The 27,380-nt window shown below is 41.7% G+C and overlaps 1 protein-coding gene across 5 annotated transcripts in view; it reads right to left on the bottom strand.

Moving 5' to 3' along the window:
• The window catches only part of CDK17 (cyclin dependent kinase 17), a 223,351-nt gene that overhangs the window by 127,453 nt on the left and 68,518 nt on the right, over positions 1-27,380 (bottom strand). For 4 of the 5 annotated variants that reach the window (XM_068276904.1, XM_068276903.1, XM_068276900.1 and 1 more), the window contains one exon: positions 449-601. In XM_068276904.1, the coding sequence (XP_068133005.1) occupies positions 449-566 (118 nt within the window). In that variant the 5' untranslated portion in view covers positions 567-601. Of the gene's footprint in view, positions 1-448; positions 602-20,925; positions 21,014-27,380 lie in introns of those variants that run through there. The other variant, XM_068276901.1, reaches the window with a different exon arrangement.

The raw sequence follows: 27,380 nt of genomic DNA, 5'->3' as shown, positions 1-27,380 counted from the left end.
TTATCTGCCTATGTGATCTGTCATGCCAGTCGCTCGAAATGCACGAGAATCATTGTGGATCTTTTAACCCGCCTGTGTACCACGTTCAAATTTACGTTGCAAATCTATGGGCAGCTCTGCGGATAAACACTTCAGAAGTACCAAAAGAATATCAATACAACTAATTTAGGTAGAGCAGCCTTTAAATAAAGAAATAAAGTGATCATCATAAGGGTATAGTTAAAGCTAGATGAATGAACACATCAGTTATCAGAATACATTAAAGCAGAAAACGCAGCCAAGCAAAGTTGTAGCACAGCATACCACACCCGTTACATAACAAAATGGTAAATACTATATAGGAAATGCGGCAGGTCATGCACAAGCATGTTAGAGTGCTCAGAACTATCTGTGGAAAGGGACATCCACAACCAACCCGATATAGCCCTTAGAAAGGCGTGCTGCTTACCATTGTCCTTGCTGCTGTTTTCTTCAATGGTCATTTGCTCTGCCAGTTCAGAGAGAGACTCATCTATAGTCTGGCTGCCCCGCAATGTAAGCGACAGTCTTCTCTTAAACTTTTTCATGTTTCACGTAAAAAAGGTGCAAAGGGTAGAGAAATCTGCAAGACACAAACAAAGGCAACAGTTAGAACCGCAATACAGACACTAGAGAGAATCAATAAGCTGCTAATAATCTTTAAAGCGGACCCAAGCCAAACATTTTTTTAATTCAAAATATTTAGTTGCACCACTATTACACACACACAAAGATAAACACTCTTTGAAGCCTATGTGCATTTCAGTGCATGTTTTTCACCCTTCTCTTTTCATAACAAAGGTTATACAGGTGGCAGCCATTACTTCTGAGCTTAGTAGTAGGTTTTAGATCATGGGTGTGTTTGCCATCAGCTTCCCTCCCTCACAGGGGGGGCATCTATGTGAAATCTCACACAAGCTGAGATCACCTCCCCATGACATCATCAGTAGCAGCCTGTGTTTTGTTTTTTATCTCCACCAGTTTGCCGGAAAAATCCCGGCAATATGAAAGGAAGGGAGGGGTTCCTTCAATAAATGTAAAATATTTTATATTTGTCATCATGCAGCTGAAAAAAGGCTGCTATTTATTATTATAATTTAAAAAATAGATGTTATTTCGGAAATCTTGTAGTTTTAATTTGGGTCCACTTTAACTGATGAGAAGTGTATGTTAGCTGCATTATTGCAATATGCAAAATTTACCCAGCTGGGAAGTGGACAAATCAAGCTCATCAGCTACTGCAATTCTAAGATAAATGATGAACAACCAACATCAACATTTGTATCTAATAAAAATTAGGAGCATTTCATTGCCTATGTTTAAAAAGATTTAAATTCATGTTCAGTTTAAAACACCAGCAAAAGATCAATATATTATGAATTACCGTACATAATGTGAATGCATGTCCTAAATAGGGATGATCAAGGACATGCAAATATTTCAAAACGTATGCAAATGTTTAAGCAAATATATGCAGCTTGAAAGAGAACCAATCAATTTAAGGCCCCCCGCACACTGCAAGTCCGATTTGAGATTCCAATTTTCCTTGGATGCCAAACGAAAAAACGCAGAAAAAAAAATGCAGAATGCAGTAACGAATAAAAATCGCAAATCTGAATCACATGTAGTGTACAAGAACCTGGGTTTAAATGGATTGGTTCATTTTCAAACTGCATACATTTGCATAAAAAAATAGCAAACATTTGCATCAACTCGGAAGAATTTGCATCTCTTTGATCATCCCTAGTCCTGAATAATACAGACTAGAAGATATGAATGAAATGCTTATTAAAAAAAATCCTAATAAGAAAGCATGTCTGAAGTAAGATGCTGAAACTCCTTCCTCTTGATTAATTTCCTACTGAATATCAAAATGCGTAGGGTGCTAAAAGCAAAGTCAAAAGGAAAGTGAAAGGAATGAGGCAATCCTGTGCTTTCCTCCAGGCAATGGAAGCCACAGAGCTCCAACAAAGAGGCCTGGAGGACAAAAGACTAATCAAGCTAAAACTGTACAGAGCTGAAGGGTAGATTCGCATTAAAGGACAACTGAACTGAGAGCCATATGGAAAATGCCATATTTATTTACGTTGAACAATACCAGTTGCCTAAACTCCTGCTGATGCTTAAATCCTTTCGGACAATTGTGTTGAAATCCCACACCTGAAACACGCATGCAGCTAAGCCAGTCAGACTTCAGTCAGAACCATCTGATCTGCATGCTTCACCAGGGTCTATGGCTAAAAGTACTACAGGCAGAGGATCAGCAGGACAGACAAGCTATTTGCATTGTTTAAAAAGGAAATAAACGTGGCAGCTTCGATATACCTCATACGCTAGGTGTGTTTTAAATTCAGTATTTCCTGTCTCTATAACAAATCACACAGATACCTGCAACAAACAAACTGATTTATGCAACACAGACAACTCTCTGCAATACTCTGCACTTAAAAGCAAACCATATCAACACCTCTCTTCTCAGAGGTGAAAATTTTATGTATCCAACACACTCAAAAGCCCCTGGTACACGTTTCCAAATTTCCTTATCCAGTCTACATACATTGGGAGAGAGGTGTACACACACTGGAGAGGTGCTGAGACAAATAAGAACCATTGTTTCAGACAATGAAAGATCCAGGTGATTACAGGTGATAAGCCCCAATGCTAAAGGCTGGAATAATTGGATTTTGAATTCTAGGAGGGAAATGTAGAATCTAGAGGAAGCCAATACATGGAAAACATACAAACTCCATGCATACAGATACCTTGGTGTGGTTTAAACCCAGGACCCCTCAGCTGTAGCAAGCCCTATGGCTAACCATGTACTTTAGCATATGCTCAGTAAAAAGAGTAGTGCTGTGTGATGGGCATTTGCAGCCAACCAATAAAGTATGTGCCGCTTGCAGCCATTAAAAACAAAACAATTAGGTTTGGACTCTGCAACTTCATTAATTTTTTTTCTATACAATTGGACTCTGTCCTGTCCCGGAAAGCTTTCAGCATAGCCTATGACAGTTGTCTGGCACTTTAGAGCCTTCAATCCATACCTTTATTAACACAGCATACACATGAACACAGTGCCAACTTGCTATGCGGACACCACAGTGCCAACGTGCACACCGCGTTATGTATAACACATAGCAATAATGACACAAGCGGGCTAAGTTACCTCCAGCACACTTCCATGAAAGGAAATGTTTCTGCACTGCTGAAATGCCACTTGCTAATTCATTGACTTTTCTGTGTGACAGGTACACGGTGACATCAGCCAAAAAGCCCTGGCAGTTACATTAAAGGAAGGGAATACACAGAAAGGAGTCCTGCTGCCATATGCTCTGTAGTAAACACCTGTGTGTGAGGCAAGCTCTGAGAGGAATACAGAACTGCTGAATTACTCATACAGCCGCATGCTTACTCCTGTGTCCTGGTGGCATTCTATTCCAAGAGCCATTTCATCCTCTAAAATAATGCGAGCACATCCTTTTCACATCATGTAAATTTGCTAATTCATCCCAAGTGGCTCATTGACATATTAATTCACCAGTATACTTCACTCAATTCATTTTAATGCAACTATTCATATTATGCATCATTTTTCCCCATTAAGGTGCTTGAAAACATTCATTAACCACCAGAGAAAGACCGCTTTAGCCAGCAAGCTAGCATGGCTAGAGATGCCAAGAGGAAGATTCTGCAGCATTTCAGTCTTCTGACTGCTTCCCAGACATGAACACCACAGCCACAACAAAGGTCACAGGGAACAAATCATTATACAGAGGTAAGCAACTTAGCCGAGAAGTAATGTAATATGAAGGCGAACAGAATGACCGTGTCAATTTCACCATCTTGCATAAAAATAAAGACAAACTGAAGCTTATATAGTGCTGGTGCATATGGGCATGCATTTTTTTTTATCAGATCTGTGATTCTGAAGCACTTTGGATGGATCTAAAGGTGGCCATACACTTATAGATTTGCAGCAGACTCAACCATCAGATAGATTTCTGTTAGATGCCTGTCAAGTCGAATCTGACAGGAATCTGACGTGCGCCACACACTAGGAACATATTTCCAATAGATTTCAGAATTAAATTATTGGAAAACTATTGCAAATCTATCTAAATGCATTATTGGACCATTAGATCCAATGCAACTCTATGGGCCATCAGCTGATCGACAGATTTTCCATCCTGTCAGATCAAATCGATTTGAATCGATTTCCAATTCTTTCAAATCTATCTTGAAAGAATCTGTGGCTGAAATCTACCATCTGGAGCAACTTCCATTAAGCTTGTATGGAATTTCTATAAGCACAAAAGAATCCCTTACACATTTCTCAAAGTCAAACGATGTCTCATGCTACTGCGATCTGTGATATGGAATTTTTGGTGTGAAAAGGACTGTCAGTGTTCCAGAATGAGCTGGCTGCATGCTTGTTGCAGGTGTAGGACTAAAAAACAAAACACAAAACACTAAACTTAAAGACAAAAGCTTAGTATGACAGCCAGGCAACTGGCATGGTTTACAAGGGTTTGGACATGGCAGACTCCACATTCCTCTCACTTTAGACTACCTTTATGAAACTAATACAGAGGCACATTTCAAGTACTAGGTTAAATAATTTCAATAAATCTCTAACTGGATTAAATTTCATTTTATTTATCTAGAATTCCACTTTAGAAATGATTAGCTTGACAAGCTACAATTATGCAAACCCTGCACACACTATTGCCCAGCTTATCTAGAAACCCAATAGGACTGTGTCTTCCTTCCAGAGCTGGCTGATAAAAGATCACTGTAACGTGAGTGACAAAGGAAGAAATCATGGCTTTTATGGCAAACATACAGCAGTACACAAACATATTGGCAGCAGGGAATAAGTGAACAAATTACCAATTAGCATGTTTAGGCATATAAGAAATTTGTAGCACAGCACGCAGCTTCCTTTGTGACAACAGATTTAATTTACATCTATCCATTTAAAGGGACTCCGAGCAGTGCAGAAACTATGAAAAGATGCATATAATTTTAAAGCTCTCTTTCTCCTCTTTCCGATGATATATAAACCACCACCCTACGCCTTTTAGTTTTCGCTATTTTCGCGATTGAATTTGCCGCGATTTCAATCGTGAAAATAAAGAAAACTAAAAGGCGTAGGGCAACGATTTAGGTGTCGCCAGAAAGAGGAGAAAGAGAGCTTTAAAATGATATCCATCTTTCCATAGTTACATTGTATTACACAGGCCGACTTTTTCTGCTGAATGGAGCTGCTGACACTGGGGAAAGTGTCGTCCTGTGTAATACAAGTAACTATGGAAAGATGGGTATCATTTTAAAGCTCTCTTTCTCCTCTTTCTGGCGACACCTAAATCGTCGCTCTACGCCTTTTAGTTTTTAGTTTCGCGATTGAAATCGCGGTCGCGGCAATTTCAATCGCGAAAATAGCGAAAACTAAAAGGCGTAGGGCGGCGGTTTATATATCATTGGAAAGAGGAGAAAGAGAGCTTTAAAATGATATGCATCTTTCCATAGTTTCTGCACTGCTCGGAGTCCCTTTAAAAAGCGGCGACGAAGTTCATGTAAAGTAAAAAGATTTAGTTCTCTTAGCACATTATAAAGAGGGTATGACTGCATGGAAGCATGAAGATGCAGATCTTTATACAGCCCGTGATTACCTCACACAGCTGTATGATGGTATGGTGGAGTGTTGATTCCAGGGAGTTGATCACAAAATAATGTGAGCAGTGAGAGGAACATCTGCTTCCTGACCATTACAGCTCACTGTGTGTTGGCCACAGGAAACAGCACAGAAAGCATGAATCATAGCACACCTCTATTGTAGCTTCTCACACAGCACAAATGTTTGTGATTAAGATACTTACAGAGTATATACTTCAAGAGAACATTTCAAGAAAGCTAAAGCCAAATGCCAGGTAAAGAAAGTCCCCTAATGTGGTAACTATGTGTGCTTGTGGGGCATTGCTGTCTGAGGGCTGGAGCACACTAAGGGCTCGTTTCCACTATAGCGAATCCGCATGCGGGCACTGCATGCGGATTCGCATACTCAATGTTAGTGGATGGGGCTGTTTCCACGTGTGCGGCGGCGGCGTTTTTCGGTGCGGGAAAAATCTGCACGACAGGGTCGTCAGATTTCGCGTGCGGCAGGAATGCGGGCGAATCGCCGCTAATGCATTCAATAGGGAAATCGCATGCGGCTTTGTCATGCGGATTTCCCCGCGATTTCGCATGAAAGGCAATGGAACTTTACACAGGCAGTGACATGGTTAAATTCGCCTGGCTCCTTGCCATGCGAAATCGCATGCGAAATCGCGGGTAAATTCGCATGGGGAAACGCAGCCGCATGCGATTTCTTCAGCTGTGGAATCCAGGCGATTCCGCACCGCTACAGTGGAAACGAGCCCTAAGAGCTTTTCGGAGCATTTATAAAAACGCTAGTGCTTTGAAAAGCGCTTGGCTAATGTATTGTAATGGGATGGTGCACACCAGAGCAATTCGTTTTTCCAATAACGCAAACTCGGGTCCTCCAGCATTTTTGCCGATTTCTGAGGCGATTCAGCCTCAATGTTAAGTACAGGAAAGTGGAAATTCGCTCTGAAAAACGCTAGATCAGAGCGATTTTCCAAACTTTTTAACAGCTGTCCAGTTACAGCTCTACTGTAAAAAACGCTACACCAAAACGCTCCAAAAAATGCTAGGCATGTTTAAAAATTGCTCTAAACATGCCTAGAATCGCTCAGAAAAACCTATCCAAAAACCTCTAGCATTTGCGGATCCGCTGGTGGTTTTTGGTATGCACTGGCCCTGTGTCCTTGCTGGATGGACTGCAGCTCACTTCCTGTCCCTGAGACCTCTATGAAACCTTGTAGCTTTAATATGACAACTAGTGGTCCTGGGGACAGGAAATGAGGGGCAGCTACAAAAAAGTACTTGTGGAATCAAAGACTACGTTTATAGTGGGGCGTTGCGTCTGACAATATAATCACATTGTTAACGCAATGCAATTATATTGCTATAGTACGTTCAATGCATTAGCCCTGTAGTGCAATGGGATCCATTGCCACAAAAAAAATGCAGTGCAATAAGTTGCACATTAACAGCTGCAGTGAAGCATACTTTGTATGTACTTTAAGCTTCACTGTATGCAAACAGCGGGTGGTCACTTTCCCTTTCCTTGAAATCCTGCTTTTGTAGTATGTGCAACGCAATACCACTATGACCGTAGCCCAAATCTCCTTCACACTACAAAAATGCTTTATTTATTGCTTACTCTTGGAAAGAATTCTTTACTTCCTGTTTGGAAAGGAAATGATGTACAGTACATTTTCACAGACTGTATTCACAGGACAGCAATAAACAATGGAAAGAGGTTCTAAAACAAACATTGAAAAGTTGTTCCAACTCCTGTCTGTCCAAAACTAAAATGGTACTTATCCGTTAGCCGGGCGCATCCGGCAGGTGGCGACAAAACTCCACCAGAGTTACATCTTTCCCTACTATCCACGGCGGCCTGGAGGGGGAATAGTAATTAGTGCCACCTGCCGGATGCGCCCGGCTAACGGATAAGTACCACTAAAATATACGTATTTTTTCTTGGAACGGAGATTAAATACTAGATCTCAAAGTCAAGCATTAAAGAGTAACTGTCAGGCTGCAAAAGCTAATTTAAACTTCTATTCTCCTGTGTTAAACAGTTTAGAAGGAAGCCAAAAAGGCAATACTGAAGTTAAAAAGCTCTCTTACTTTGATGCTTGCTGAACAGCAAGGCTGGTTATTCCTAAGCTCCTAAGGAGGCCGCAGGACGCATAACAGATACTGCAAAGCATTCTGGGGCTGCTTCTCCCCACTGGACTCCCTTGGTCCTTCCCTATCCCGCCCTAAAGGTGCGTACACACATGCGACTATAGTAGTTTGTAACGATCGTTCCCCGATCTTTACCAACGACGATCGTTACAAAAAACGAACCACCGACTATTAAGGCAAACGACGAACGAGCCAAATCGCTACAAAAGAAAGTTCTGTCTCGGCGGATTTTAACCAACGACGATCGTTTGCAAAAGTAGTACATCGTTGGAAACGATCGTTCGTACTAGGCTTGACATGCGCATTTCACTATTTCTCCATGGAACTTCTAATTTTTATGCGCAGGCGCAATAGTTGCTTTCTGTGATGTAACGTTCGTACTAACGATCAGATCGTTACACACATTTTAAAACTACCTTTACTTAGGTCGTTCTTTCATCAATTAAAAGTTCGTTCGTCGTTCTTAACGAACGATCGTTGTCGCATGTGTGTACGTAGCATAGGGCTGCTTTCACAGTGAGAAGTTACAGGCTCATGTTAAAGCAGCTTGTAATTTGCAGCCAAGCTCACAACACTGAAAAATCAATGTGCTGTTCACAGGGCATATGTTCCATTAGAGTATACTGCAGGAGTCCGGTATTGTTCCTAGCCACATGGCTAATTAATATTCACTGCACAGATCCACTGCACAGTTGTCTGGATCATGAACCATTAGGATCTTTGATCTTGATCTTTTTTGTGAGTCGAATCATCAGGAAGCAGGGTGAGGGAGGATATGACATCACAATTGGCTTCCTAGAAGACAGACAAACATGGAACCTGCCATGAGCTGTCAGGAGCATCATTCTCTGCAAATACTATATAAAAATTCTGTGAAATCCAAACGTGGACAGTGAAATGCATATGTAATGTAAGTAGAGCCAATATTTAGCTACTGATATATGTGTTTTTTCTCTGAGACCCTATACCTAACAGCTCCTCTTTAAGGGACACCTGAAGTCAGCGGGATATGGAGGCTGCCATATTTATTTCCAATAAAATTCATACAAAAACGTCACTCACCACTGCTAACAGAACATTTTTTTATCCCACAGAGATGTGGATAACAAATTTGGCTCCTTACTAAAATACAAATGCCAAGAGGAACAGTGCAGTCTCTGTGTGCGTGGTGCCATATGCCTGAAAACAATTCAGTACCACAGCCTGTGATAAGAAATAAGAGCCATGAACATTCTGGCAAACCATCCTTTTCCCCCAAGAGTATTAATTGCTCTTTCCTTTTCCTATGAGACACATCCATAGCACTCAGTACAAAAAAAAAAAAAGTCTGATTGCTTTGTAATTGCTGAAAGTACATTCACCTGTATGTCACAGTGACTGCCAAGCTCATATTAAGTATTTATATAGCACCATCTTGCGCAGCGCTGTACAAAGTATATAGTCTTGAAACGTAACTGTCCCTCAGAGGCGCTCACAACCTAATCCCTATCATAAATCCTATGTCCATCATAGTCTTGGGCCAATTTATGGAGAAGCCAATAAACTTTGTTTCTGGGATGTTGGAGAACACCAGAGTCCCCCGAAGAAACCCATGCAGACACGAGGAGAACCTACAAACTCTATGCAGATACTGCCCTGGCTGGGATTTGAACCAGAGACAAAGTGCTGTAAGGGGAAAGTGCTATCCACTACCCCACTGTGTTGCCCATATACACAGATCATCCTGAAAATTAACAACTGACAGGTGAAGTAAATAACACTGATTACATGGTAACAAAGCCACCTCTCAAGGAGTGGGATATGTCTTGCAGTAGTGAACAGTCACTTATTAAAAGTGAGGTTTTGGAAGCAGAAAAAATGGGCAGGTATAAGATCTGACCAACTGTCAAGATGCAGGTCAGGTTTTGTGGGGCGTTTATGTACACTGTTGAATTCCTACCAAAAGTGGTCCAAAATGGGTCCAGTCAACCAGCAACTGGGTCATGGATGGGCAAGACTCAATGGCCTCCTCTCATGTAGTCCCACCAGGATGAATCTCCTCCCCATAGAGCAGAGCATGCTGCTTGGCAGGGAGTCAAACACGGAGTCTTGTACTGAGCTCGCCGCCAGAAAAATAGTCTATAAAGAGAGTGTTCCAGGTGACAAACATCTAACGTGTGTACCGTGTTTAACACAGAGTTACTTTAAGGTCTGTTGGCAGCCATGTGCCTTATTTTACTGCGGCTATGACATAGAAGACACCTTTTCCCTCATCCTGGTAAATCATTAACCAGTTTGTTTACATAATGAACGTGCTTCCTACACATTCTTACCACATTTTCCATAAAGACAAAGCTTTCATAAACCAGGGTGAATGAACTGCAGTGACGCTCACACGCACTTATTTCTGCCATCACCATTCGAGAGCACTGGTGTACTACCATCTATTATTGCCCACGCTGTAGTATATAATAATTCTTCTTATAAATCTAAAGCAGACCTATCAATGCTATCAAAATACTAAGGTGGGCCTATGAATAAAATATACACTTCACATAAATCAAAGGGCATGAATCTGGACTATTAAAATAAAGTTCTCAGTTAACATTTGGGAAGGTTTGTAACCTGAATCAGAATAATTTATTACGCCTAGTAAAAGGGGGGGGGTTGTACCCGGAATTGGTTTTGGAAGGAGGGGGGGGGGGGGGGGTTATGTCCAAAAGTCAAGAGCAGAGGCTGTCACACTAACATAACATTAGTTAACTTGATTAACTAATGTAAATATATTTAGTTATTTGGGTTAAAAGACAATTTTTAAATAAACTGTACAAGCTTGCTGTTGTCATGCATTAAAATAAAACTACATCTTTACAGGAATAAGAAGTCAGAAAACAAGGCCATAACTAAGCAATATGTTGAAATTCTGAGTAGCAAGATAAGTACAGAGATGAAAAACCAGCATAGACAATCCTTTATTTATAAACAACTTCAGCTACAAACCTCTCACACACATTTTACAAAACATTTTTCTGTTTTCATTACATAGTTTTGTTTTTACTTGCTACTGTATGTTACAAACTGTTGTAAATAGCTTAACCACTTCAGGACAGAAGCTGGTACTAGGATGGTAACTTTAAAGTGGACCTGAACTCCGTACTTCCTCTCTGCTCTAAAACATATGCAATAGCATAACCTTCAAAGAAAAAAAAACAAAAACAAAAAAAAAAACTTGTTACAGCTGATAAAAATCCTGCAATAAATATGCAGTGTGTCTACTTCCTGCTTTCAAGAAAGCAGACATATTGTTAAATCTCCATTGTATACAAATTAGCTGCTCTGCCTCGACAGAGTAGAGTCCTGAGCAGATACAGCTAAAATATCAAATTTTAATCACAGAGGAGGGGGGATAAGACAGGCTAAACTCTCTAAATACATACAGGGTGCACTTCTCTGTGTTTACCTTCTGTCCTGTGCAAGAATTCAGGTCTACTTTAAATGAAATTAAATTAAGTTCCTGTACATTTTGCTTTGGAGAGGCGGCAGCACAGATTTCCAATAGATTTCATGCTGAAAATCAGTGGAAATCTGTGTGCACATGTATGGCAGCAATAGATCCCTCTCTGATCAGATCAAACACAGTGTTCTCCCCAGAATTTTTTCCAGCCAGGTGGGGCGAGATGAGAATGCAGGGCCAGTGCTTCTGTGTGCAACTCTGCTTACAGCATAGGGGGAGGTGAGCCGATGACAGCCGGGTGCTCACCAAAACTAGCTGGGTGGAGCACCTGGCTAAAAGAGCCTAGGAAGAACACTGAAACATAGGAATCTACCCTATGATTGAATCTGCTACCCCATCTGCCATTATATGACACTATGGAATTTAATGTCAGATTTCAGCTCTAATCGATAATTTCCAACAGGCCCGATCTGATTTCCGATTTCTGGTTTTCTGATAAATTTGTATAGAATTGATCGGAAAATCAATCAGAAAAACGATCTGAAATCAGATTGGACCGGTCCATAATATTCGATTGAACCCATGTATTTGATGGGAAATTGTATTGTGCGATCTTCAACTATGCTATTAAGATTACGTAAAGGAAGTTATTCACATTATTTCTATTAGCTACGTATACTCATGACATTTTGTATTCTCTAGTTGCCATAAAACAGGTTTACAGTGAAAATTTCAAATCAGCCCTAAACCTCTTTAAATAGAAAACACCTGTATCCCAATTAACCTTTTCCACCGCACTCTCTTCACTCCAAGGACACTTTGTAAAGTCATACAAGTCGTCACACAGTAACCAATGAACTGCAGGGTTTCCTGTCTCAGCAAACCTGTTTATGACCGCACAACGAGGAAGATGTTGGGCAAAAATGGGCATCAGCAACACAGCTGCAATCTTTACTAACCAGCGAGAACACACATGCTCATTTCCGTCTGGAAGACCTTCGGTCATGCAAAAACTTTTAAAGAATTTTTTCATGCACAGGTTGATAACAATTCAAGACATACCTTATTATCTGGTTCACTGTACTAAAATATACAGTACCCTGCTATATGCTTTGCAGAAAAACTCAAAACAGTGCTTATAAACAGTATAATCCAAAAACTAAAATATCTGAGAAGCTGGCACCCAATTAAACAGTTTGGCTTGAATGTATTTTTATAATGCTTAATAAAAGTACCAAAATAAATATATGCAGTGTATTCACTTCCTGTACTACAAGGCTACAGACCGGGAGAGGAAGAGTCTGCATGTGAGCCTATTACACTGCACTTTGAAATGTAATATTTTGAGCTGGCTGAAGGAGAACAGCAAAGAGAGAGCCATTAATCTGGAGATGCTGCTTTCCCTCTGCTATCAGGACAAGAGGTAGGTCAGTGACCAGGTTATATCACTTTACAGCAGTGAGGCCTATAAAGTCAATGAGCTTGCTATGCTTGCCCAGCAAGGTTGGATGGGTCACCAGCTGACAAGATTATATCTGGACAGGTAAGGACTTTAATCTCTTTACCTAGAGTTCAGTTAAGAACAGAATAGCCCTCACGAGTTATTTCACTAGTGTGCCATTCTAAGACACCCTCTGTTGTACACCTCTCTGGCATACTGATAACTTTTCTACAAACTGTATCTACAAGATTGTTAGCAAGATCAATGTACAGGACTTGTACACATTCATATCAGTGTGCAGTATTTATACAGTCTCAACAATATTAGGATAAAATATTTACTTTGTGATGTAAATGTAATATAGGAAACTTCTCCACGTTCCTTATGTAAAGTAGAATGAAAATGTAAAAATCTAATTGTTGCTTAGATAACCAACCTTCTGTTAGAGCAGACTGTAAAAAGGAGTTGTATTCACAAATTTGATGGCGAAAAGCAGGTTCCCCTTTTATCATCAGCAGCTAAAATATAAATTATAGAGGAATATTACAGAAGAGGCTGAAAATAGTAAGGTAGGGATTTAAAGGGAACTAAGCACATTTCTTTCCCTGGATTTTCGCTTGATTTGTAAGAGCAATAGGAGCTGCCATATCCCCCCTCCCCTTCCTTATTTACAGAAGTCACAGATGCAATCTTCACATATTCCCTCTGAATAAGCTCTTTGAAGAAGTTGTCCTAATTACCCACCCCCTCTGTTGATGAAAAGACACTGTTCACTTCTTGCCAATGAGTGCAATACAACATTTACTTAAGTACTTAGCTGCCTGAAATCTATGTGGATGGGCAGGCATGCTGAAGTAGGCTAATAAGACCTAAGCTAAACTCTAAAAATCAAAGGTGAAATACAATTTTTTTAAATATATAATAATGAGACATATTGTTAGCATGTATTTTAATGTGCCATTTAGATGCCTTGGGTGCTAAAAAAGGTGTTCAGCTCACTTTAAGGTGGCTATATACTACACAATTTTCCCCAGAGGCAGATTAGATCCCGATGATCAAATCTGCATTAGATCGCTGAAACAACATGGCCGCCCAATTTGTAATTTCAATCACACAAATGGCTTGTGTGATGGGAAGTTCTTGCAGGAATTAAAATGATTTGAGGGACAGTGATCCATTCTGCAAGATCACTATAGGGAATGCAAGCCACATCAGTAGGACGACCTGTACACAGGCTGAAAAGATCAGTTGAATCGTGCATGTACAGGTATCCCACCGGGCATATTACTGTCCTCTTTACCCTCCCTGCCAAAAGTTTTCCTTTGTCTCTTCCACATAGAAACAGACATGTCCCTCTGCTACAACAGAACAAGGCACCTGTACTCTGCTTAGAGTGGGATGAAACTCCATAAGAACGTAAAATAAATCATCCAGTAAGTATTTATTTAACACACCTATCCTGTTTTTGGTGTTCATTTTCAGATTTAAGGGAAACTTCACATATAAAAAAAAAAAAATATCTCTGCTGGTTTCCATCTTTACGTTTCTATGCGATGCCCTTTTCTTTTAACCCAGTTCTGTGCTAATTTTCTGCCTGTTTTACAGATTATTGCCCCAAACAAAAATCTCCTAGATAACAGGCTTGTGGTACTGTACAAACTGTTCAAGAGGGGTGTGTGTGTGTGTGTGTGTGTGTGTGTGTGTGTGTGTGTGTGTGTGTGTGTGTGTGTGTGTGTGTGTGTGTGTGTGTGTGTGTGTGTGTGTGTGTGTGTGTGTGTGTGTGTGTGTGTGTGTGTGTGTGTGTGTGTGTGTGTGTGTGTGTGTGTGTGTGTGTGTGTGTGTGTGTGTGTGTGTGTGTGTGTGTGTGTGTGTGTGTGTGTGTTTTCTCTATTACAGTCTGGCTATAGTGTCCATGTCTTATCTAAAATTGGAAAGTTTCTGTAATTAGCCTTTTTAGATACGCTTGCTACTGTTGCAAAAAAAAAAAATAATAATAATAATAATTAAAAAAAAAAAAAACGTTTGTGCAAGTCCCTTTTATTTTTTTCCCATACTCTTTTCTTTGCAACAGTAGCAAGCGTATCTAAAAATGCTAATTACAGAAACGTCTAAGTTTTGTTGGCATTGCACAGTTCAGCAAAGGCACATGGCCCAGGTATAACAAAAAATAGGGGACATATAGGACCCTATTTTACTGTTAACCAATGGATCATATCCGGTTCCCTTTAAAGAAAACCCGAGGTGGGTTTGAAGAATATTACCTGCATACAGAGGATGGATCTGCCTATACAGCCCAGCCTCTGTTGCTATCCCAAACCCCCCTAAGGTCCCCCTGCACTCTGCAATCCCTCATAAATCACAGCCACGCTGCTGACAAACAGCTTGTCAGAGCTGGCTGTGTTTATCTCTATAGTGTCAGTCTGCTGCTCTCCCCGCCTCCTGCAGAACTCCGGTCCCCGCCTGCATCCCTTCCCTCCCTGCTGATTGGAGGGAAGGGACAGGGGCAGGGACCGAAGCTATGCAGGAGGCGGGGAAGCAGCTGAGACTGACACTACAGATGTAAACATAGCCTCACAGCACAGCTGTGATTTATGAGGGATTGCAGAGTGCAGGGGGACCTTAGTGGGGTTTGGGATAGCAACAGAGGCTGGGCTGTATAGGCAGATCCAGCCTCTGTATGCAGATTACTTTCTTTAAACACACCTCGGGTTCTCTTTAAGCGACAATTATATGTGAGAACGCACCCTTAGTTCCACTCCTACTTCACCCAATGTATTTATATGACAGTTTTTGATTTGCACCTACTTATATAGTTCACTTAACAAAAACAGAATTTGCAGTTTGTTGTTGCAACAGGGAACTATAGTTAAGAGGTCAGAGGGTTTTGTCTAATTAGGTAATGCTTAACTGCAGCAAATTTCCCAGAGGATAGAATTAAGCACATCTCTATTATTTTAATCTAGATAGATTTGGGCTTCTGCAAATAATTTTGTATTAAACCATGGATAGTGGATGAGATGCTAATAATGCTGAGTTGATGTAACTTTCATGCTAATACATGCAGAATTGCAATGGACTGATCAAATGCAGCAGCTTTAGATAGTTTAAGCACTGCTGGTGACACTTCAGTGACAATGGATTTAGCGATTATACATTGCCAACATCAGTGCATGCTGTATACTAGCAGCATGCACTGATGTTAGCAATGTATAATCGTTAAATGCATCATACTCCCCATTGATCAGTTTTCCAAAACGCAGCAATTCAAAGCAGTACATACATGCACTCACATAGATTGAATGAAATGTATTTCCACTTTCTTCAGCACATTGGCAAGCAGGAGCTTTAATAATTTTAATTAGTAGCGGGGAAACCAAAAGCACCATCTGCTAGTGACACACAGCTGCCCTTTTTGGCATCATAAACAGAATAATCTGAGCTGCTTCAAAGGCCACTTTCAAGGGTAAGAAGCGTGCCAGTGCTTCACAAAGCAGAAATACGCAGACAAGCGGATGTGTACAGTTCGCCTAGCGTGAACCTTTCCACATGGATACTGCAGCTTTATACAGACATTTAATATTTGCCCCCTCAAATGATCATTAAGTGATTGTTAGGGGGACAGTTTTTAAACGGAGCACTATAGTCCCAAATGTTTGGCAATAACCAAGTGATTTGTTCTGTTCTATTGAGAGGGGAGGTGGGACAGCAGCGCTAATGTTAGATTTTTGCCTAAGATGATCAACTTTTTGGCTTTTACTGCAGTCTGTGTTCCATGACAGGAAGTTACTGAACATAAACAGAGGAAGACCAATTCCATTTTTGTAAAGAGGGGACTTAGAACATCTATCAAGTGTGTTTGCTGTTCTGCAGTCTCTACTCAGGAGACCACCACGGTTCACACAACAACATTGGAAAACTCAGGGATAGAACGTGAGGGAAAATGCAGCAAGACAGCCTGTAGCGTGGATCGGGGGGGGGGGGGCCTACAGCTGCGCAGCTGCACTCGAGTCTATGCGGACTGCGCAGCTGCGGCCAGCTCCGGCGGCCATTTTAGTGGAGGCAGGAGAGACTGACCCGGGTTGTGGGGTCGGGAGCGTCCCGGGGGGGGGGGGGAACTATTGAACTGTGGGAACCCGGCAGAACGGTGCGGTGGGCGCGGATGGCGTCCTCCGTGCATTCAAATTTAATTCAGGTACTTAGCTTTTTTTTTTTTATTTGGGCTCGTAAGTCCTTTAAAGTTAAATCCTCAGACCGAAAGAGGCAGGCTTGCTGCAAAAATTGCATCCTGTCTCCCTCCCATTCATCATTTTAAATGGCGTGAATGGGGTGGGGAAGAGAAGGGAATGGAAGGATAATAGGAGGGGAACATAGCAGCAAGCCTGCCTCTTCCTTTCTGAAAATTTGACTTTGTCCAAAAGTCAAATTTTTCAAGTCATGATAAAGGGTCTGTTTGCCCCCTGTACAACATCAAAAACCTAATGTGAATTTCCTCCCTTTGTCAGCGATTTGGCCACTGTGGCCCTAGTGTTGCTCTATTCTGTACTGGCATTTCGGAATACACATGGAGGATGGAGGTTGTGATGGCAGGGGGAGGGCAAATGCAGTCTATGGCTGTCAAGTTTAAAGTCTCTCTAACAAGCAGTAGCCCTACTCCTAATAGCATGACATCGCTATAGTTTATAGCAGCTAGTTAAAGGTGAACAATAATATTCCTGTCACATGCCAGAATCAGTTTGATCCTGCAGGTGGGACTGCATAGTAGGAGAGCTGTAGGGAGGGGGCAGCGCATGACAGAACAGCTTCCAGCAGGCAACGGAAGGTGATCAATAACATGCTCAGAGGTAGATGTTGCTAAAAATGTTAGTTTGGCATGTGTATGTAGCAATATACCAGCAGAACACTAAGCTGCAGTGGTCAGATTTACAGATGATCAAGGAGATGCAAATAATTCCATGTAAATCATATAAATGTTGTATGCAAATTGATGCAGCTTGAAAATAGACCAATCAAGCCCATCATGATTTAAACTGATTGGCCCATTTTCAAGCCAGATATATATGCATCCAAAATGTGCATTATCCTGTATCAACTTAATTATTTGCATCTCATTGATCATCCCCAGTCAGATCTTTGTATCCAGACATCTTTGGTATGGATTTATTTGACTTTAGATGCACTTTGGGCAAAAGGGCAAGGAGAGAGATATCTATACATGCAGTAGGCCTGAACGATTTTAGGAAAACATTGAATTGAGTGATTTCTATCTGAAATAGATTTTCTTCAAATCAAGCTTTGTTCCCCCACTGTACCTGTTTGTTCCCTGTGCCTCTCTGTCACCCTGTTTCTCTTTGTGCACCCTCTGTGTCTCTCTTTGTGCCCACTTTGTCTCTCTCTCTCTCTCTCTCTCTCTCTGTCAGTGTTCTCTCTGTGCCCCATCTGTCCCCCAAGCTGCAGCAGTGCTTAACATATCTTCCAGTACGAGTCCAATGTTGCCTCCTGAAGGCTCTAATGCACGGCACACTGTATGTAATGTAACATACAGGAACCAGGAAGTATGCCGTGCACAAGAGCCGGCAGATGGGGATAGAGGACAGACAGCGTTGGACTTGTGCGGAAGGTATGTCCAACACTGCCGATGCGGTGGGCCGCACACTCCAGGAGTTTGAGGGCTCGTTTCCACTATCGCGAATCCCCATGCGTCCAACGCATGCGGATTTGCACATGTAATGCAAGTGGATGGGCCTGTTTCCACTGTAGCGTTGTTGAGGTGCGTTTTTTTCAGCGGTGAAAAACCGCACAAAAGAGCCGCAGAATTCGCCTGCGAGTGGAATGCATGCGAATCGACGATAAAGTATTTAATAGGGAAATCGCCTGCGGCTTTGGTATGCGAATTTTCATGCGAATTCGCATGGAAATCAATGGAAATGCACACCGGCACTGCCATGGTTAAATTCGCATACAGCGTAGTTCATGCAAATTTTCATGCGAATTCGCACGAAAATTCGCATACACCCACATGCGAATTTTTAACGCGGCGATTCGCACCGCACAAGTGGAAATGGGCCCTGAAACCGGGTTTTCAAACTTCCCAATTCCAAAATTGTGGTCTTGGTGATCGTGATTTCGGTTTAAATTCGATTTATTGTTCAGGCCTAAGCAGTTACAGCATGCTTTAAAAAAAGTTTACCACATTCATGTACATTATCTAAAACATTTCAAAGGACTACAAGTTCCTTCTCAAACATATCAAGACAGCCCAGTTCAATAGCTGATTAAATGAGGGAAGAAAAAGAGGAAAATGTTTGCTATGGCATGCTTGATATCTATGCTTCAAACACACGTGTGGGTTCAGGAAATAAAGGGCTGAATGTCCTTTCAGGAAACACAATGAAATTTGCATTGAAGTACACAAACCTTTGTTTCCTGTGCAAGTGGAAGCAAGAACTGAGTCACAACGCTGTGAGAGGCGGCCACACCTTATTCTTCATCAAGCTTTCCATAACCTCCATACTACTCTAAACAACTATCCAACAGCCAGGCTGGCCAGAGGATCAGAAATCAAGCATATACTGTACACATTTTAAATATTAACAAATCTGCACAAAATCTGCATGCTTGGGCTTACAAGCTACTCTTAAAGAGACTCTGTAACAAATTTTTCAGCCTTAGTTCTTCTATCCTATAAGTTCCTATGCCTGTTCTAATCTGCTCTGGCTTACTGCAGTCTTTCCTAACTGCACTGTCTCTGTAATAAATCAATGTATCTTTCCTCTGTCCTGTTTGTCGGGCTAAGGCTTGATTGTGTGGAATGTGCAGGGCTGCTTGTGATTGGTAGAAGCGATACACACCCTCTGCAGGCCCCCTGCACACTGTGAATGACTCACACACTATGCTTAGCTGAGCCTATTAGAAGCTGGTTAGTTTGTTTGTAAACACTGCCTAAAACTGTTAATTACAAGCCAGGATTGCAGCAGAGAGTGGCAGAAACAGCACAGAGGGGCACAGGAGAAAATAATGAATAGAATGGTATGCTTTTTATTGTAAGAATATTAGAGTACAGATTCTCTTTAAAGGGAACCAGAGATGAAAGTTTCACACAAAATAAACATCAGTCGATAGTTTGTAAAGAATAAATGCTCTACCTGATAATTTCGCCGCTCTGGTGTGCCTTTTTTTAGTGTTTTTTTATCCATTATTGCTCCAGGAAAAATCAAATATGGCCGCCAGCTCATATTCCTTCTGCTTCCGGGTTATGAGTTGTTCTGGATGTGCTGTCTAGGCTATATGAGACTAGGCTGCTATTTAGGCTATGTGCTTTCATTTTGGTATGATGTGCAGCTGCCTGTAGGAAGTGTCTCTCATAGGAATGAAACTGCAGTCATCATTAGTGTATATGCTGAGAGCACACAGATCATATTGCAGGCTTGCAGCCACACTTGTCTATTTCAGAGATTCTCTCTCAGCAGCAGCAGCCCCTCCTATGTCATCAGAGCTCTCAGTATGCAAAGCAGGAAATTTGAGCCAGGAGGTGGCAGGCTTGGGCTTGAAAAGACTCCACAGAAGAGTGACTCCGCTATAATGATTCCAGGTCAAACCTAGACTGAGCCAGTCGATTCTTATCACAGCTGCTAATAGACTAATTAAGCAGATAACAATGAAACTAAAAGCAGGGTAGGTGTTTACTGTCATGTTCCCACTGATAAATGTAATAAAATACATGAGGGTGCTTCGTCTCTGGTTCTCTTTAACCATATGTCCACTGCAAAAACAACTGCAAATTTACATGGCAGCTGAGAACGCTAAAAACTCATACATCCCACATAAGGATATTATATGCTGAACAGAGGCGCCAAAAGAATAAAAACAATACTTTTGGCGCCTCTGTTCAGCATATAATATAGTATATATCCACCCTTGGTGGAGGGGGATACCCCTTTCTTCTCGTATCTACAGAGAGCGACTTCTTAGTCCTGAGTGGGGACAGGCCAATCTCCTCACCTGCCTATACAGTGGTTGCCTGGAGGCAACCCTGGTTTGTGAGTATAATTCTTACTCTCTTTCATTATACCAATTGCCTCGACTTACTACACCGTATTGGGCTCTCGGTTCCTTCTCTTTTTGTAAATCCCACATAAGGAATCCTTTCAGTGGGTACACAGACCAAAGTAAAATATGGCAGACAGCTGAAGCCTAACCCATGTATTGGTCAAATTACCTTCAAAAGAGATTTCAAAGCAGTTCGTCAAAGAGGTAGTAGATCATCAGGACAGAGGTGACCACACTCCCAATATTAGTCCTTTGTGACACTTGTTCTTGACCTGATGAAATGATTTTGGTCTCATGAAACACATTGTTGGAGTGCAAAATAAACCATTTCTTTGGTTGAAGTGGACTCAAACCAAACATTTTTTTTAACTCAAAATATTTAGTTGCACCACTCTGACACATACAAACATAAACAAACACTCCTTCAAGCCTATGATCATTTCAATGTATGCTTTTCACTCTTCTCTTTTCATAACTAGGGTTATACAGGTGGCAGCCATTACTTCTGAGCTTAGTAGGAGGTTTTAGATCATGGGTGCGTTTGTCATCAGCTACCCTCCCTCACAGGGGCATCATCTATGTGAAATCTCACAAGTTGGATCACCTCCCCTGTGACATCAGTAGCAGCCTGTGTTTTGTTTTTTATCTCCTCCACCAGTCTGCCGGATTCTGTCCCAGCAATATGAAAGGTAGGGAGGGGTTCCTCCAATAATTGTAAAATATTTTAGATTTGTCATCATGCAGCTGAAAAAAGGCTGCTATTTATTATTATAATTTAGGAAATAGATTTTATTTCTGAAATCTTGTATTTTTAATTTGGGTCCACTTTAACTGGAGATTGTGAAATCAGTTTTGAAGGTAAGCCAACTTTTTGCAATTTAATTTGAAACTATTTTTAACTGTTCTATAATTTATTGGACATCTGTTTTTTTTCACTGTGGTATTATTACACACCTGTCAGGAGGTGACATGTTTATTTAACATTCTTTTTTGTCATCTCTTATTTACTCATCTATTCTTATAGTAGTTGCATTGTAGGCAACAGGATTTTTGAGTACCCGTTTTTTACATTCACTATAATCCTCTAGCAGAAAAAAAAAAACATTAGTCTCAACCTACCAGCACACATCCCTGACCGTACATACAGTGGTGAAGGCCAACTTCTTAGACTGTTTGCGGGCTCTGCTGTGCTTAAAGGATACATGAGCCAAAATAATAATCTGCAGATTTACTTACCTGGGGATTCCTCAACCCCCTACAAGCTTCTGTGTCCCTCACAGCAGTTACGCTATCAGCCAATTTTCTGGTGCTCCCTCCGTAGCAGTAGCTGACCCTGCCGGTCAGAGGCTTCTGCGCATGCTAGAGTTTGGCGCTCAAGGTCGCGTTCCCATGGTTAGGAGCGTGCACAAGCAGTGTGTGCGTGCATACATGCATAGAATCTGCCAACCTGGCCAGGTTGGCGGCTGCTACGGAGGGGAACCCAGAAAAGTGGCTGACGGCGGAACTACTGTGAGGGACACAGAAGCTTCTAGGGGCTGGAGGAAGCCAGACGGTAAATAAATCTGCAGATTATTTTGGCTCACGTTTACTTTGAAGACTAAGTTCCAGGGCTCCCCATAGTTAATATACTTTCAATCACTGTATTTTAACATTGAATACAGAAGTTCATGGTATGTATATAGAGTGGGGTATACTACTGTATTAGCCAGGCCCATTTTTAACAAGTCTCAAACAACCAGAAAGCACACCAGCCTCAGCCGACAGGCAACATAGGGCATCAGTGAAGACTATCCACTCAGATCCAATTGTTGCTATTCTCTTAATTTCTTTCCAAGTTTTCCCATCTTTCCAATTTTATGTTCTCCAGGTCCTTTGGGTTTTTAAATCTTGATCTCTGTGGTCTATCCAACTGTACTTCCTTTTGCTTTATATTTATTGGTAGTTGTTTGGTAGATGTTACCACCCGCCAGGATGTTATTTTTGGAAGTTCCCTAGCAGTCCCTGATACCCCTCATGCTATAGAACTATAGGCTCATAACTTAAATTGGTTGAAACCATCAAAGACCTGTTCAAATACATCAAAGGGGTCTTCTCTCTTGACGAAACTTCACACTGCACATTCAGCTTCTAGCAGCACCCCCCACACATAAAGAAATAAAAAAAAGCTCAATACCCTTTTATCTATCATGTAATTTCTTTAAAGTTATATTCAGTTTCTACAGCTACACATTAATTAGGGCTCCCCTGACTTCCTTAAGCCTAATGCTGGGAATACACGGTTCGTTTTTGCCTTCGTTCAAACCTTCGATTCGTTCGGTAAACGAATCGAGTGTTGAAAACGTATGTGAAAATAGTCATAATCTCATTATAGTTTCGATTAATAGACCCCAAAAACGAACGACTAGTGATCGAACATGTTTGATATTATCTCTCTTTATCCATCTAATCGAGCCATTGGTAGGCTTGATGGCTGTTCAGATCGATTATATATTCGTTTATGCTAGTCCGTCCCTGTAAAAAGGGATTTTCGTTTCGTTTCTTTGCAGCCTTCGATCATTGGAAAAACGAAACCATCAGAATCGAAAAAAAAAACGAAACCGTGGGTGGTGATATTAACCGTATGACCGATTATTTCGGGATCGAAAAGGACAAAAGGCACAATCGAAACGAAGGTTTAAACGAAGGCAAAAACGAACCGTGTATTCCCAGCATTAGGGCTATGTGCTCAAACTGACACAGGGGCTTAGAGGTACCTCTACATAATGATGCACTGTACACAAAACCCTTGGTATTTCAACAGGATACAGAATGTGAGTAAACCAGCAAATTGGAAGAATCGGTCCTATCCTCCCCTGCTTTCCACTAATACAGAGATAAGCCGACACTTTTATAACTAGATTATAGGATGTGGTACAATCTGTCACCCAGGGGATGCTAAAATCCAGTTAGATCATTTGCAAAATTAGAAAAAAATAAAAATAAAAGTGGAAACCCTATGCAGTAAAAGTAACATGCATAATGTAGTCCCACTATAATACTGATGACAACCTAAAACACAAATAGAGAATGATCCTTTTTAAACATCCTCAGCAGATGTGATCTGTTTACAACACATTCTGTTGACTTCTCCAATGTGATGAAATATTCAAAATAATTAAAAGTTTATGTGCGTTCCCCACAGCCATAAAGAGCCTTATTCTGAAGGTTCAGTTAACAATCTGAGCCACTGCAGCATTCTTTCACCTTCCCCTATCTATTTCAGCTACATATCCTATTCCCCTGGCATCCATGTATTATTCAAATGATACAGATACTAAACCTCCATCTCTTCTCCCAATGGACCAACGCTGGAAGCATTTTCCCTGAATTGTCACCATTCACTTACAAATGCATTTCACAGCACTTCACAATCCTGCACAGGATTGCCAGCATGAGCCTATATTTTCGTTTCAGATCATAATTTACCCCTCTCTCAATACCAACATACTACTTAGCAGTGCCTTACCAAATATACTGACAGTAAAATAATCAGATTGGCACGTGGCCGTTTTGTACCGAGATAGCAGCAAAACCATGCAAACTGCTACTGAAAATATTTTTAGGCCAAATCCAAAACTCCTTAGTGGTAATCCGGAGTCAGGCTTGGGACGGAAAGCCGCAGAACAGGGTGGTAATCCCGTGCCTGCATGAGGTTCATGCAGGAGCTGCTGCAGACCTCTCTGAGGTATGTCTTCTTGTTTTTAGGGTCTACAAACTTACGAAAAAAATTGCATGGCTTTTAGACCCTAAATCTGGAAATAATCAAAACGCCAGGGAGTTTCCAAGCGAGCAAACCATTAACTTCATCTCTGCCCCGTACCTAACCCCTATTTCAAGTGGTTGCCTCACTGTCAAACCTTTCCTAGTACTAGGTGTATCACAAGGCTACTGGACAAGGTTTCCTTAGAGGTTTGTGTGTTTGTCTGCAGACGTACACTGGTCAACCATGCAGGCCACTCTACCATCTGTAAATAAAATGCATAATTTCATACCTTAAAAAGGAACCGAGCACCTCAAAAATATTTTAAAACAAGCCTCTCATTAAAAAAGTTCCTAAGTTATGTTGTAAATAATGTCAGGGGGAGCTATGTAGCACCATTTCCAAGAGAATGTCCATCATGCAGCTGTCAAGAATCTGGTACAGATATCAGAGGTTTCATTTTAAAGGACTTCCGAGGCCAAATGTTCCCCCAAAAAATAAAAAAAGTTAGATACCCGTATAACTTTGGTGGACACGGAGGACGACGTCCGCACCCTCCGTGCCGTTCCGCCGGGTCCCCGCCTCTCAATATCCCCCCGAATGGCTCCCGACCCCACGGCTAGGGTCGGGCTCTGCTGCCTGTATAAAGATGTCCGCCGGCGCTGGCCGCAGCTGTGCACTCCGCATGGCTGCTACTGCGGCTGAGCAGCACTAGGGCCAACCCCCCGATCCACGCAACAGGCTGTTTCCTGTAGCGTGGATCAGGGGGTTGGCCCTAGAGCTGCGCAGCCGCAGTAACGGCCATACAGGCAGCAGAGCCCGACCCTGGCCGCGGGGTCGGGAGCCATTCGGGGGGATATTCAGAGGCGGGGACCCGGCGGAAAGGCACGGAGGGCGCGGACAGCGTCCTCCGTGTCCACCAAAGTTATACAGGTATCTAACTTTTTTTTATTTTTTGGGGGAACATTTGGCCTCGGAAGACCTTTAAGATGTTAAAACAAATAACATTTGTATCTACCAATGTAACAAAAATGATATTAAAGCAATCTTTTACTTGCATCAAAGCAAGGTCAAGTGTTCACTAAAAAAAATAAACGCACGCACGCACGCACGCACGCACGCACGCACACACACACACACACAGAGAGAAATTGAACAAAGGAGGAAAAGTAAAAAGAATGCATAGTAATAAAATAAGTCATAAAATGTACACATGAAAATGCATAGTGCAACACATTCAGTTACAATAACTATTCTAAGCCTCATGTTGTCAGGGAAGGTTGAATTGGGACAAAAAAGGATGTAGTTAGATACTTCCGTTCCCTCCGCATAATCTGTAGCTCTGCAGCCATTCCTTATAATCACAGAAATTTTATATTTGTACCTAGCAGGCCTGTGTACAGGTCTCGCCTACACCAAGTGTGGGTGGATTCACCACCTACAATGTAAAGCGCTAGATGTGAGACTGTTCTCACAGTGCATGTTCTCCGTCATCTATCCAAGTATAAATATAGACTTTACAAACCAAAATGAGCAAAGCATATCTAACAGAATAGGAATTCTGTTGCTAGGAATCTAACAGTGATATGCCTAGCTTTAGCATACTTCTAATGGTTGCACAGAGAATTCCTGTAACACACAATCCATCTCCCCGGTTGCGGAAGTGGCAGCTTGCAAGTAAAGCTACTAGGTGTTCATTAATTAGCCTCCATTAGCATTATTTAGTCAGCTGCTAGCTAATAGGCAGAAAGTGGCTTTGATTTGCTGGCTGCCATATTTGCATCCATACCAATAGATGCTGAAAAAATAAAATCACTACTCATCTTTCATATTTATCACTTTATGCTGCTCTCCCACATCACCTGCATAGGGGGCGACAACCACGGCTCTGTAGAGAGAAGGGCTTCCTGTAACTTTTTAAAAGTGTATTCTTCATAGATAACCATTGTGGAATCTAATGCTTGCCCTTATTAAGTAGTTCTGCTCACAGCAAAGACCTTGCTGCCTTTCGGGTGCTCTGCGGCAATCAAAAGCACTAGTGATATAGGTAATTGCAGAAATGCTGTGATTTAACCACGATTCCCTTTGCGATCGTGATTTGGCTACTCTAGCCACTAATTTTACTGCACTGGTATTGCTCTCAAAATGCTGTTTTCAATGCTAGTGGGATGACACCCCCCGCCCCTCCAGGGATCCACTTGCGTACCACCAGGGAAGTGCAGTAAAAGCGCTGCTAGTGGGTCCCAGCCTTACAGAGACCCAGGGGAAACCGTGATGAATTGATAATGCAGATATGTGACTCTAGCATGGAAAGACATCTGTGCTTCCTTTATGTAAGCTTTGCTGTCCTGACCCCTTCCACTCCAGGGGAAAACCCAGGATTTTCAAAAGGAAGGGGGGGTGAATTCCCGAAAAGTCTCCCTCAGCCTTGCACGATACAGTATAATAATATGGTAGGCTATCATGCTGGGTATACACACTGCAATTTCCCATCCGAATGATATGATCTGACGATTATTTCTGACATGTCCGTTCTGCTCCCCACCGACCACGGGATCGATCAAAAGCAATTTGGATATACATAATGAGGACAGCTGACATTGGTAACGAAGGGGTAAGTGAAGCATTCACACAGCAGAGTACAGTGTGGTGCTCATACTTGACTCTTAAGTTCACCAGAGCTGCTCCATGCTCTGTACACATGCTGCTACTCCATCCAAAGTCAACTGTAGCAGAGAAAGAAAGGGGCGGTGCTGTGAGCTGCAGGATACCTGCAGATATTCTGGTGTCTCAACTTGTGCCTGTCCCCAGACACTGCACCGACCCTGGTCTAAGGTGGGGTTCTGAGCAGCTGTAACTCCCCCCCCCTTTGTGTTTGCCTATGC

The sequence above is a fragment of the Hyperolius riggenbachi genome, chromosome 3 (genome assembly GCF_040937935.1).
Source record: "Hyperolius riggenbachi isolate aHypRig1 chromosome 3, aHypRig1.pri, whole genome shotgun sequence".
Taxonomy (NCBI): Eukaryota; Metazoa; Chordata; class Amphibia; order Anura; family Hyperoliidae; genus Hyperolius; species Hyperolius riggenbachi.
Note: the sequence above shows the minus strand (reverse complement) of the source record. Positions and strands in the feature narration are given on the sequence as shown.